We start from the raw sequence: 14,696 nt of genomic DNA, 5'->3' as shown, positions 1-14,696 counted from the left end.
ACTCGGGCTCCCGGGTTCCGGTGGATACAAAACTTAACTGTATAAATGAGGCTAATTCGTGAGATGAATCTATTAAATCCAATTAGTCATGATTTAATCATGTGTTGTTACATTAAATATGTGCTAATCATAAATTAATTAGATTTAATAGATTCGTCTCGCGAATTAGCCATGGTTTATGCAATTAATTTTATAATTAGTTCACGTTTAGTCCTTCTAGTCGGTATCCAAATGGACCTGAACTAAAAATTAGTCCATGGATCCAAACACCCCTGAGATTGCCCTCCCACACGCTAAACGCCAATAAAAAAACACGCTAAATGCTAGTGCTAATATTATGTGTAAACTTTTCTAACATTACCTTACTAAGAATAAAGTTTTACAGATTATTTCACATATTTTTTCATGAATTGCTTAAAAACAATAAATATTGCAGTAGAAATTGAACCGGGAATTTCACGGAGATTTGATTTTAGATGGAAGCTGATGGTGCTACCAACTGCAAAGTAGTAAAGGACACCCACATACAAAGGATTAAAGGGGAGACAAGCTATTTAAGGAGGAAGAACAATGGGGCGGAGCGGAGTTTAGCTTTTTATTTTTACTTTGTTATGATGTGGTTCTCTTTTTTATATTCTATACTATGTTGTTATTTCTTTGTATCTTATAAAATTAACTGTTGTTGTACGAAAAATAATATTTTCTATGTAGTATCGAGTCGGACAATTTTGGAAATATCTCATGTTCCGTGATAAAATTTGTGCATCATATTCGTTCATTGGGTTTAATCCCTTAAACAAGATTGCTAAACTCGGCTTTGGGTGCATTTTGACATAAAAGGAGGTTGAAATGCGCAAGTCTTTTTACTCAAGTGTTTACTTGATAATTATGACTTTATTTTATAGATGAAATTTATTGATATGTGGCTTAAAGATAGTAGTACAATTGTAGAACCACATGACTCTATAAGATATAGCTAAGGAGTTTAAGAACTACAACAGTGATGCCTCATTCATCGAGGACATGAAACTATTTAGGATATATAGCATTGCTCCCACATAATAGTTACCACATGACTCTAAACTTTTAAGCTACATTTGTGGTTGTTATAGATCATTTGGTTCCATAAGTGTCGCTACCTCTAAGACCCACGATGACTTCAACATCGTATGAACAAATTGCAAAGCTTTGTCCCAAAGCTAATCTGAAAATTCATCTGTAGAATTGTAAAATCATAATTGTCAATTCAACACTTCAGCAAAGTTTTCACGTTTTACCTCTTTATATATCAAGAAGGCACCTAAAACCGAGTTCAACGGTGTTTGTTTTCACAGTGAGTACCAACAGACGAATACTATCTGCAATTTTTTTTCAGCGAAACATGGGATATTCCCAAATTTTCCCACCATGTTTGCGCATAAAACCATCTTTGTTAGTACGGCTACAATTAAATTTTTTATATACAGATTAGCAAAAAAAATTATATATACAAAGATATAACAGCATATTATGTATGTTTTCAAATACACAATTGATTTTTGCTGCTTGCCTCTGCTGTCTGTCTCTCTACCCGGACTGCAGCACACTGATGACGAAGACGACTATGTTCAAGTCGTTACAAGCAAAGAAGACTGGGATCAAAAAATTTGAAGAGGCAAATAAGGATGGGAAAATTGTAAGTAAAACACATACTCCAGGTCATAAGAGAAAACATAGGTTCAGAATCGCACTAATGCACACCTGAAGTTTCTATGCTGCATATAATCTGATGCATAGGTTCCAGCCATATTTACTTAACAATATGCTGCTTGCTTTATTTGAAAATAAGAAACTAGGATGTCGATGAGTTTATGGTAACCGATATTCCATCAAACCTTATTCTTCGTTCACACATGCAAAGCTCCTATTTTTACGAAGATATAATGCAATTAGGATCTGAACTGTAACTCTCATCGAGAGGATGGCACTAGGAAGAGTTGAGGTAATTTTCTGTGTTTTCTTTCCACAATACCATATCCAACCAAGGGTTGGGGATACATATTTATAGCTGGCCAAGCAGCCAACCAGCCAAGCATCAAGGCATATGCTAGTCTAAGATACCTAGAACTGTCCTACCCTAAAAGTAGTCAACAAAAGTGGTGCTGCAGCAAGCATATGCTGCAGCCCCACTGTCCTCCCGTCAACAAATCATCAGCTGCAACCCCACTGTCAAACAGCAGCTGCAACCCGACTGTCCTTAACTGCCAAGGACCAGCAGTACCCACTGTCCTTAACTGCCAAGGACCAGCAGCAAGAGTACAACAACCAGCAACCCCACAAGGACCAGCAGCAAGACTTATCCAGCATTCTCCCCCTAAGCCTTGTGCGTCGTCTTGGGGGAGCGTTGGACCATCCCGGTCCTGGAACAGAGCTCAAGGAACTTGATCCTCCCAAGGGGCTTGGTGAGTAGGTCCGCAAGCTGATCCTTGGTGTTGATGTAGCTCGCCTTGATACTTCCTTCCTCCAAGCAGCCTCGGATGAAGTGGTACCTCACCCGGATGTGCTTGCTCCGCTCATGGAAAATGGGGTTCTTTGCCAGGGCCAGAGCGGACTTGCTGTCCACCCTGAGCTCCACCACTCTAGTGTCTCTGCCAAGGAGATCACCGAGCAGTCGGGCAAGCCAAAGTGCCTGAGTCAAAGCAGTGGAGGCCGCTATGTACTCGGCCTCGCAGCTGGACAGCGCCACCACCTGCTGCTTGACCGACTGCCAGCTAACGAGGCACTTGCTGAGGAAGAAGAGAATCCCGCTCATGCTCTTGCTGGTGTCGATGTCGCCGGCGTGGTCGTTGTCGCTGTACCCGATGAAGTGTGCCACCCCGGGACACCTCGGGTAGAAGAGACCATGATCGAGGGTCCTCGCAACGTAGCGGACGATCCTCATAACGGTCTGCTGGTGCTCCATCGTCGGTCGCTGCATGAAACCGACTGACGTAGCCGACGGAGAATGCCAAGTCCGGTCGTGTGTGGGCAAGGTAGCGAAGGCTCCCCACAAGACGCCGGTACTGCGTAGCGTCTACCTCCTCCGTCGTGCTGTCTCGGCTCAGCTTCAACCTCTCCTCCATCGGAGTGAGAGCTAGGTTGCAGTCGGTGAGCCCGGCTAGCTCCACGACGCGCTTGGCGTAGGCGGTCTGTCGAAGCGTGATCTCGGAGTTATCCTGGTGCACCTAGATCCCCAGGTAGAAGGAGAGAGGCCCCAGGTCACTCATCTGGAAGGTGGCCTTCATTTCTTCCTTGAACGCCGCCACCTCCACATCCTTGGTGCCGGTGATCACCAAGTCGTCGACGTAGACACCCACTAGCAGGGCATTTTCTCCATTGCCCCGCCGGTAGATGGTCGCCTCGTGCGGGCTTTGCTCGAAGCCCATCCCTTTGAGCGTGGAATCCAACTTGGCATTCCACCCCCTCGGTGCCTGCCGCAGGCCATAGAGAGCCTTGCGCAAGCGCAGCACCTTGCCCTCCTTGCCGGGGATCGCAAAACCCGGCGGCTGGTGCACGTAGACCTCCTCCTTCAAATCGCCGACTTGATGTCCATGTGATGAACGCGCCAGCCTTCCTGGGCGGCCAGCGCAAGGAGGAGTCACACGGACTCCAGCCGTGCCACGAGGGCGAAAGCATCATCGAAGTCGATCCCCTCTTGCTGCACGAACCCGCGTGCCACCAAGCGAGCCTTGTGCTTGATGATGGCACCGGCTTCATCCCTCTTCAGCTTGAACACCCACTTAAGGGTGATCACGCGGTGACCACGAGGGAGGTCAGCAAGCTCCCAGGTGCGGTTCTTCTCAACGGCGTCCATCTCCAACTGCATCGTGACGCGCCATGCCTCGTGTCTCTCGGCCTCCACGAATGACCGAGGCTCGCCGTCGTCGCACGCAAGGTGCAACTGTGCCTCCAGGTCGTGAGGCACCAGTCCCGGCACCGGCTGGTCGCCGGGGAGGTCTTCCATCGTATGGTACCGCAACTGCTCGCCGTCGTGGTACGCGTCGATGCGCTCCTCATCGTGAGAGAGCGGAGTAGCGAACTCCACCGGGTTGTGCTCGACAAGAGCTGGTGTCGGAGTAGACGTGCCCGGAGGGGTGGCCATCGGTGCTGGAGTACGTGGCGTCACCGGCTGTGGTGGTGCCGGCGAGAATCTCGTCGCAGCCGAAGTCACGGCTGGAGAGCGTGGCGCTGCCGGAGTAGCAGGCGTCGGAGTCGGTGGAGGTTCGGGGACTGGGGTAGGCATGCTCGGCGAAGAAGAGCTGCCTACTCCCCCAGCTCCCTCGAAGTGGACGTACTCGATAGTGAAGTCGTCGTACGTCGGAGTCGAACCGTCATCCACCGCCTTGTCCCACACCCATCCTCGCCCTTCGTCGAACACAACATCGTGCGCTGTGCGCACACACTGCGTCTCTAGGTCGAGAATGCGGTAGGTGTTCAAACCCTCCGTGTAGCCGATGAACACTCCTGGAGTACTCCTGTTGTCAAGCTTGCCGATGTGGCCAAGCTCCTTGGCAAACGCGAGGCAGCCGAAGACCTGCAGGTGGGATACCGCCGGCTTGCGCCCATGCCAAGCCTCGTATGGCGTCTTGTCGTCAAGCACCTTGGTAAGCGAGCGGTTGAGGATATAGACAGCCGCCACCACTGCCTCTCCCTAGAGAATAGCCGGCATCCCCCTCTGCTTGAGGAGGGCCCGAGTCATCCCCACAACCATCTGGTTGCGCCGCTCGATGATGTCATTCTGCCGCGAGCTGTAAGGCGCGGAGTAGTGGCGTTTAATGCCCTCAACAGCGCAGTACGACGCGAACTCAGCCGTCGTGAATTCGCCACCATTGTCGGTGCGCAGCACGCGCAGCTTGCGGCCGCACTCCGCCTCCACAGCAGCCTGCGTGCGCCTGATGGCGTCCGCAGCCTCCCCCTTGCTGCCGAGGACCATCACCCACATGTAGAGGGAGAGGTCGTTGACGAGCAACAAGAAGTAGCGTCGTCCTCCGGGTATGGCCGGTGTCACCGGGCCACACAAGTCCCCGTGCACGAGCTCGAGCCGCTCCTTGGCTCGGAAGCTCGCCTACTGGGGAAAGGGGAGCCGCCTCTGCTTTGTCAACACACAAACATCGCAGAACTGCTCCACGTGATCGAGACATGGTAGGCCTCGCACCATCTCCTTGAGCCGCTTTAGGGCCTCGAAGTGAAGGTGCCCGAAGCGCTCGTGCCACTACCACGCCTTGTCGTCCCGACGAGCAGCGAGGCAGAAGGGTTGTGCCACCTGCACATTAAGGATGTAGAGTCGTTGCGCCTCTAGTTACCTTGGCAAGAAGGCGACGACGGCGGTCCCAAATCCTCATGACTCTTTCGTCGATCACCACGCACGAACCGTTCTCTTCCAGCTGTTCCAAACTGATGATAGAGTTCCTCAGCGCGGGGATGTAGTACACTCCGGTGAGTAGCCTGTGCTCTCGGTGGTGAAGATGACAGAGCCGACGCCCTTGATCTCTACGCCGAAGGCATCCCTAAACTTGATGGTGCCTCGGACGCTAGAGTCAAGCTTGGTGAAGAACTCCCGCCGACAGGTCATGTGCTGGGTAGCGCTGGTGTCGAGGCACCACCCCTCAGTCTTATCGTTGCTGGAGCCATCGCCGAGGAAGGCGTGTGCCCTCGGCTTGTCAAGGTGGAGGAGAACCGCTGCGGCCGATGCCGCTGGAGTTAGCTCGATGCTTGCATGTGCCAGGAGCAGAGCCGGCTCCTCCTCCTCCACTAGTGCAACGTGAGCCTGGCCGCGTCTTGGCTGTCGACAGTCCTTGGCCCAATGGCCAAGCCTGCCACAGTTGCGGCACGTGTCGTCTCGTGGCGGCCTGTGCTCGCTGGCGGCACCACCCTGGGCGCCTCCTCGCGCGTTGCTAGCACCACTCTGGGTGTCTCCTCCCGCGCCGCCCTCGGCGCCTCGTTGTGCCTTGGGCACCTTGTGTGGCTTGCCGCGCCTGCGGCCGCCTGTCGAGGAAGAAGGCTCCCCCTTCTTCTAATCACCCTTGCGGGCCTCCCACTGCTCCTGAGTGAAATTGAGCTTCCCGCCAATGATGACAGGCCCTGAGGGAGGCTGTGACTCGTCGCTGTCGACGACCTTGAGGCGACCTATCGCCTCCTCAATCGACATCCTGGAGAGGTCCAGCAGGGACTCGATCGAGCGAGCGATCTGCTTGTACTTCTCGGGTACGCGTGGAGGAGCTTCTCGACAGCTCTCTCCTCACCGTAGGTGTCGTCGCCGTACTGCACCATCTTCTGCAACAGAGTGTTGAGATGGAGAGCAAAGTCATCAACGTCCTCACCCGGCTTGAAGGCCAGGTTCTCCCACTCCTTGCGAAGTGCCTGCAGTGAGGACTTGCGGGCGCGGTCGCTGTCGATGCGTGCCGCAGAGATGGCGTCCCAAGCCTCCTTGGCAATCCGCTTCTAGGAAAGCGAGAACTGCATCTCGGGCGGGACTGCAGCGATGAGGGCGTCCAGCGCCCGTCGATCCTCATCGTAGTCGACGTCACCGTACCGGACTGCCTCCCACATGTGCCGCACCTGGAGCCTCACACCACGGCCCACTCGACGTAGTTGGTCTTGGTGAGGGTAGGCCACCCACCACCGGGGCCGACTTCCCTGACAACAGCATGGGCCCTGTGGCGACCATGACGGCGGTCCGGGGAGGGAGAGCCACGCTGCCTGTAAGGGCCGCGCTCTCCGTCGACCCGGCCGCCGTGCCGCCGATCGAACTCCATCTCCGCCTCCAGTTGGGCAGCCCTCTCCCACAATCGTTGGACCTCCAGTGCGAGGTCGATGTGCGGGTCACCCTGGGAGTCGCGATCCCTATGTCCGCCAAGAACACGGTCATCACGCGCGCCCCTGCTGGGAGCGCCGTCGGCGCGTGCACGCCCGTCTGGGCTGCCGCCGCCGCGCCCACGGGAGTGCACGGCTGCCTACTGCGCCGCCCGTTCCTATGCTGCCTCCCTTGCTAGCACGAGCTCTATGTCGGTACCGCCATCGGCAGAGGTAGCGATGCTGATGCTACCGCCACGTAGAGTCTCGAGCTCCGCTGCCGCCGCCGCCGCTTCTGCTTCCGCCCACACTGCAGCCAGCTCCGCCGCCACCAGCCTCGACGCCCTTGCCGCCGCCGCAGTGGTCTCTGCTGCCACTCGGGTATGCTCCTCTGCCATAGCGAGCTCGGCCTCCTGCCGACGCCGCGCGCTCGAGGCGACCGAGTGCTGAGACTGTCCTGCGGACATAGCGCGCCACCGGGGGGGCTGCGTGGGGAAGAGGCTGCTTCCGACGAGCTGCCGCTTGTCTGCGTAGAGGGAGAGGAGTGAGCAGGGACAGCCGGTGTTTCTGCTACCGGCTGGGGACGAAGGGTGGCTAGGGATGGATGTGAACAGGAGATGTTACGGGTCTGATACCAGTTGTTAGGATCTGAACTGTAACTCTCATCAAGAGGATGGCACTAGGAAGAGTTGGGGTAATTTTCTAAGTTTTCTTTCCACAATACCATATCCAACCAAGGGTTGGGGATACATATTTATAGCTGGCCAAGCAGCCAACCAGCCAAGCATCAAGGCATATGCTAGTCTAAGATGCCTAGAACTCTCCTACCCTAAAAGTAGTCAACAAAAGTAGTGCTGCAGCAAGCATATGCTGCAGCCCCACTGTCCTCCAGTCAACAACCAGCAGCTGCAACCCCACTGTCAAATAGCAGCTGCAACCTCACTATCCTTAACTGCCAAGGACCAGCAGTACCCATTGTCCTTAACTACCAAGGACCAGCAGCAAGAGTACAGCAACCAGCAACCCCACAAGGACCAGTAGCAAGACTTATCCAGCATCATGTCTTCTTAGACTGAGTATCCTCATCTAGAATGCCGATTCTGTGATCCAGAAGTAAACTAAAAGTCAACATTTCTCTTTCAAATTTATTTATCCTGTAATCGAGCCAAAGAGTTTTGAAAGCCAGAACACATAGTTCAAATCCAGAGTTTCCTTTGATGCAGAGTTTGGATTTGATTATGAATTCTCATCCTCCAAACTAGAATAATCAGCAGTCTCAAGATGCAAGCCTACCTCATGTCCAGCATCACCATTGTTTTCCATGACGTGCGGTGACTGAAACGCGCCCCCTGAAAATTCAAATGACGCAGATGCAAAACTCTTTTATCTTAAAATCACACAGAAAATCACCATCTTACGCTTGCTTTGTTGTTGTTGACCAGGAAAAAAGGCTCCCATTGAATCCAATACAAGCTAGGGGGACCTAGGCAATGTAACAGAGGAAGAAGAGTGCAGTGTTGCTGATGATGGCCTGGCCGCACATTAGATAGAGCTCTGCAGCTAATGATCCAGTAATCAAATTAAAGACAGCAGTAAGTAGTAGTAGCACTATTTTACATCAGACTGCTGTATGTAACTGACAAAAAGGTTGAAATAAATTTGCTGGCCATTAGTTCAATAAAATACTGAGCAAAAGAGAGGCAAGAATTGGAAGAGCATGCATCCACATCCCTGTCTGTCTGTAACAGAACAGAACACCTTTATTTTGTCTCATTGGAACGAAATTTCAGGAAACAATTGAAGATGCATTTTGTTTGGAGCAAGGAAACATTGTTTCTGATGTCTGTCTAACAGCTGTCGTGCTGAGCCGAGCAAGGAAGGGATTGCCACAACTGCCGCTGCACCAGAACAACTTCACAACATGGCACTGCCGGCATTCTGTCTTTCTGTCTCTAATGCCTTCTTCAGATATAAGCAGGCACATGCTGAAACTAGCTTCTTGCTCACATAAACAATCAGGGCGCGAGGGATGGTCGTGGTGCGAGCATGTCAAATAATTATACTACTCGATTATTCTTGACTGTTTTAGCTTAGGATAACTTGGTAAGTGCAGTAAAATTCTCCACTTCATCTTCAGACCACCAAATGAAGTTGAATGAACACTCATTTGGTGTGTTGCTAGCTTATGAAAATAGCACGGATATTGTATGATGGGGACAGAAGAAAGCTCATATGGCCAAACAGAGATGAAAGCAGCGCATGATCCAAAAGTTATGACCAAGGGTTGTTTTCATCAACACCCTAATCATGCTTCCTCCTCCTTTTGATGCGGTTAATTGAGCCACTCAGGTCTCACGTCAGGTCACCAAGGCTGCTCCTCCACTTGCACCTTTTTGACGGACCAGATTACTAGTGGGCTAAGGATGTGATACTATTCATGACGGCAACATTAGATCACATGCCCTGCATGCCATCTCTACAATTTTAGGGCTGCTTAGCCATGTATTGACCAATGACCATCTGCCTACTAAGAAAATGCCTACTAAGAAAATGACCCACGGCTGTGTATCTGATGATAAAATTTAGATGCAAGCATCGAAGAAACCATGCAATTTCTACTATCACTATCCGTAGCTTATCCAAATAATACTGCTAGCAACGCCATGGCACCTTTCATGTGAGTAAAGAGAGTCACATGGAGTTCTTGTATAAAAACTGCTGTTTATTCCCTTTCATAGGGTGTACTATGATATGAAAAATTGAAAAGGCCCTTATAAGTATGTTATAACCATGTATTTTTCTTACAATATATTATCAGTAACTACAAAAATCAACATCGCATTAAAATACTTATGCAAAATTAACGCTGCATTAAAATAGTTATGAAATAAAACTTTCTTTATCTAAAAATACTTATGAAATGCAAATATACGGACATAATTTTGATGCGTTAAAGTTGGAGTACGTAATTTTAGTAATTGCAAAGTTTGAGTTTTCGAATCTCGATACACCCAATAGAAAGAAACAGAGTACAACATTAGCGGTACCATGCTTTCAAAATAAAGTTTTGTTACGTCCATATAACCGAAACTAGAAAAATACTATGCATCTAATAAACAAGACTTAAAATTGTATATGGATGTTGTATATGTAAATCCATTAGTAAGATGCATAGTGCGATGACTGCGGAGAAGCTAACAGTAAGTTTTTCAAACCATGTAGAGCAGGTGCTTAATATGTCCTAGAAGGATTTTGTATACTGTACAAGGTCTTATTTATACGCTTCTTTGCCCGTCGTACATTATTTTGGTTTACGAGGTCAGCCACAACAGGCTGCCAGCATGCGATTCCATCAACAATGTGTGCCTGACCACGCCCATCGCCCAGCAGCCATGTGTAATTATTTGCTTCATCATGGCCGGCACTACCTCATGCATAATGCCTACTCGCACAAGAGGGAGTCTTGAAGTTTATAGCTCTGACGAGAAAACTTGAACGCGGAAAGGACTCTCTTTTGGACGCATCACGCATGCCCAGCTTCAACCAAAAAAATGAAGGTTTCGTTCAAACGATACGATTCACACAATATCACACATCTGACTTCAAGAAAGAACAGAAGCAAAAGCAAAAGTATCAAATTTCTCAGGGATGCTAAACAGAGGGACTCAGCGCCACCCTGATAATTATTGGGACTGCAAGCCTATAGTGACACATTGTTAAACTGGAAGCAGTGGCAGGCACAAAGACGTAGTACTGCAGCAACAGCCTTAACCACATTCTCAAAACCACCATGTCCACAACTTGCAAGTAATCAAGCACCACCAGTACTCACCAAATTCCTTGACCAACAGCCTTGCATCTTCCAGAAGGAAGAATCTTAGTTGAACCAGTAGGGAACTGGTGTCTCCTACTGGTCAGCTTCAAAGTCAACCACCGGTAAGTGGCCTGGGAAATGGCCAAACTTTCAAAGAACGGAAAACTGGTGTCTGTGCTCCACCTCATTGAACATTCTACATGCAAGATTGTGAAGGTCCTTTCGTTCCAACACCGTGTGTAAGACGTCATGACCAAAAGGAGCACAAGCACAAATGAAATGGGAGCAGCTTCGGAAAACCATTCAGGTCCGTGTCAACGAGTCAGTGGAGCAGAATAGTCCTACATAGAAACATTTACAAAGTGACGAGAACACGGTATCTAGGGGGGAAAAGCAATCAAAACTCAGGAACAATTGCGAAAACAAATTAGTCTGACAGTAATGTTAAACAGACAGACTGTAACACCACCTTGATATTTTGCAGGTCATCTTAAGTCCCCCACCTTTAGTCCTAGTTCTTATCGTATCTAATATTTAGATACTAATTAGGAGTATTAAACATAGACTATTTACAAAACCCATTACACAGATGGAGGCTAATTCGCGAGACGAATCTATTAAGCCTAATTAGTCCATAATTTGACAATGTGTTGCTACACTAACCATTTGCTAATGATGGATTAATTAGGCTTAATATTTCGTCTCGCGAATTAACCTCCATCTGTGTAATTAGTTTTATAATTAACTCATATTTAGTCCTCCTAATTAACCTCCAAAGATTCAATGTGACACGAGACGAATCTATTAAGCCTAATTAGTCCATGATTTAATAATGTGCTGCTACACTAACCATTAGCTAGATTAATTAGACTTAATAGATTCGTCTCGCGAATTAGCCTCCATATATGTAATTAGTTTTATAATTAACTCATATTTAGTCCTCCTAATTAGTCTCTTAAGATTTGATGTGACACGAAACTTTAGCTCCTTCCCTTAGTTAAGGCTAACCTAATAAATGTTATAAAATACCGTATGACAGAGTGACAGACAACTAGCTTCAGTGATTAATGGTTCAATTCAGATCCCAGCCAACACCAGACCATGTTAGGATTTCAGATAGAAAGAAGATCTGCTGAATGTTGTTCACAACCAACAAAGTAGCATGCAACAGAACGAATAGACGATTAAAACCTAACAGTTGAATCAACCTGTCAAGACAATGAATTGAAGACAGCATCTGATAAATTTATAATATGCAACAGATACTGTTGATATTCCACATCAGAATACTCCCTGAAATAGGAACAGGAGAATGCAACCAAATCTGTAAAAATGCATACACGGGGATGCACACTTCAGTATCTGCAGATTGAATTTCTACGTTTACTCTTGTTTCCCATGTTTGTATCTTACTGCGATACTATGGCCCTGTTCTAATTATACTAAAAATAGACGTCCCATAATCAAGATCAATATCATATGTCATGATCACATGAACATAAGACAATCCTCTTTTGTGGATTAAAGATGACAAATTAGCTCCCATTGTGCCCTGATAACATCACAAACAAAGAGCCAATGCACCACATCCTCTCCATTGAAGCAACAAGCCTCCAATACTTGTACTTGCACAAAGAATGAAAGGACAAGACAATTTGACTTTATCCAGGCTAGGTGTTTCCGTAATAAGTTTATGAATCGATAGAAAAGAGGCATCCATCCGACTTTTTAACACAAACAAAAAAAACAGCAACACAAAAATATCTTACCCACAAATTTCCTGTTTGGAGCTTCTTTGCTACGTAGTGCGGTTGATATCGAAGGCACATCAACATTTTCAACCATTTCCAAACAAAATCAGAACTTTGAAATGCCGACTGGTGGCCTTGTTTCCACATCATATTTTTCAGTTCAAACAATTTTTTCTAAGAAGATTACAGCATGCAATTGCATGAACCCCTGCTACTAGGACGAAAATCAAATAATAAGTATCCTCCAACTTCAAAGCTACCAATTTAAACTAAATTCTTTATCAGAAAGAACAGCATGGTACCATCCAGAACGAAACAGAAATACAACAAATAACATCACCAATTAATTTAACATACAAACATAAAAGAATTGAAGGGCTAAAGGAGCAACCATGGCATCCAATTTCATGACTCATGACTTGTATAGCTGGCTCCATGCGATTGCCTTCGGAATATCGAAACAGACAAGCTCCTTGGCATCAAAGCACCCATCCGTGCTTTCCATCTTGAAGGCCTGCCGCTGCTCCCACTTGAGATGTCCGGTCCTATCCGATCATCCAAATCCTCTGGTGGCACATCACTCCCAGCATTGTCCAGAACACCACTCTCGTCAATGCTCCGAGCATCCTGCAACTCACCAGCACCGCCTGGAGTGTCAAAATTGACAGCAAGTGCCCCATTCCTGCTAGCCCGGAGACGCTCAGCACACTCAGATGTCACCCGGCGGCATTTCTTCACCTTAACCTTGACGAGGCGTGGGCAGCCTTCGGCAAGCTTATCCATCCCCACATCAGACACAGGACATGCCTTGATGCACAGCTTACGCAAGGCAGCACATTTAGCCGCAACACATGATATCTCCGCATCTCCAAATGTGTCGGAACCGCACAGCGCAAGCCGCTCCAGGGTGGGACAGTTGGCAGCAATCAATTCAAGACTGGAATATGTCAAATTCACACCAATAAGGACCAATTCCTGCAAGCTGGCACATTTCTGTGCCACGGCAGCGAGTCCACGGTCACCAATCCTGTTCGCCTTCCATCCATCAACATGCAGCTTGCGGAGACGTGGTGACTTGGCAGCAAGCGCGGCTAACCCAACATCCGTGACCTCAGGTGCCTTTGCAAGGTAGAGGACCTCAAGCCCATACAAGGCGGCTACACCACGGTCGCTGACCTGCAGCTTCTCGAGGTGGAGCTCGGATAGGATGGAATCCTTTGGGACGTCCTGGAGCACGAGGTCCCAGTCGCCGGAGCATCGGATAATCTTGAGGGTTTTGAGGTTGGGCGACTGGGTGATTAAACAGGAGAAGCACTGGCCATTGTAGAGATCCTTGAGCGACAAGGACTGGAGGCGTGGACCGGAGACGGCAATAGGCTCCGAGTCAGCGAGGCCACGGAGGCGCTTGATGGAGAGCTCCTCGAGCTGTAGGCAGCAGCGGAGAACAGCCTCGATTCCCTTGGCCCCGAAGGCGCAGGAGCCGACGGAGAGCTTGCGGAGGTTGGCGGCCGCGGCGGCGAGCGCGGCGACCCCATCGTCTGTGACCGCGCGCAGGGAGCGGAGCTTGAGGCGCCGCAGGCCCGGGCCGAGGCGGTCGGCGACGAGCGCGAGGGCCGGGTCGCCGACGCTCTCGGCGCGGCGGTCGCACTTGAGCGCGAGCTTGGAGACGGCCGGGAAGCGCGCGAGGAGGCGGGGCAGCGCGGAGTCGGCGAGGAGCGGCGCCCTGGCGTCGAGCGCGAGGCGGAGGCGGGAGGCGGCCTCGGCGGCGAGCCAGCGGCGGCAGACGAGGGAGCAGCGCTTGCGTTCGCGGGAGCCGAGGAGGCCGAAGATGAGGGCGAGGAGATCCTCGGGGAGGTCGGCGGTGCGGTCCTCCCCGGCGGCCTCGGCGATGGAGGCGAGGAGCTGCGGCGGCGGCGGCGAGGGGAGGGCTAGAGACGGGGACGGCGGCGGGGGCGGGGGCTTGCGGCGGCGCGGGGCGGAGGGGCACTGGCCCATGGGGGGCGGCGGCGGATCTGCCGAGGAAGGGGGAGGGGAATGGGGAGAGAGGAGTGGTTGGGTGGGGCGGAGGGGAGGAATTCAGGATGCCGCGGACGCCAACAAGGGATTCAACCCGATTAAATGCTGTGCTGCCGCCCGCGGCCTGCGCGCACGCCATTTTCCTTTTCCTCTTCTTTATTATTAATATTGTTTATGACCGAATTATTATTACTATTGTTATATTATAATTATAATATTATTTTTTCGAGAAAGAGAACAGGAATCGGTACACACAAAAGGCTCGATACAACTCGGGGCATTCGAAAAGGACATCCTGCACTCCC

At 49.8% G+C, this 14,696-nt stretch overlaps 1 protein-coding gene across 1 annotated transcript; it reads right to left on the bottom strand.

Moving 5' to 3' along the window:
- Positions 1-12,484: 12,484 nt before the first annotated feature.
- On the bottom strand, positions 12,485-14,385 carry LOC101762092 (F-box protein At1g47056). Its single transcript, XM_022824701.1, has one exon. The coding sequence runs from the start codon at positions 14,368-14,370 to the stop codon at positions 12,781-12,783; it is 1,590 nt and encodes a 529-aa protein (XP_022680436.1). The 5' UTR covers positions 14,371-14,385; the 3' UTR covers positions 12,485-12,780.
- Positions 14,386-14,696: the final 311 nt, after the last annotated feature.

Source organism: Setaria italica, chromosome II, assembly GCF_000263155.2.
Source record: "Setaria italica strain Yugu1 chromosome II, Setaria_italica_v2.0, whole genome shotgun sequence".
NCBI lineage: Eukaryota > Viridiplantae > Streptophyta > Magnoliopsida > Poales > Poaceae > Setaria > Setaria italica.
Note: the sequence above shows the minus strand (reverse complement) of the source record. Positions and strands in the feature narration are given on the sequence as shown.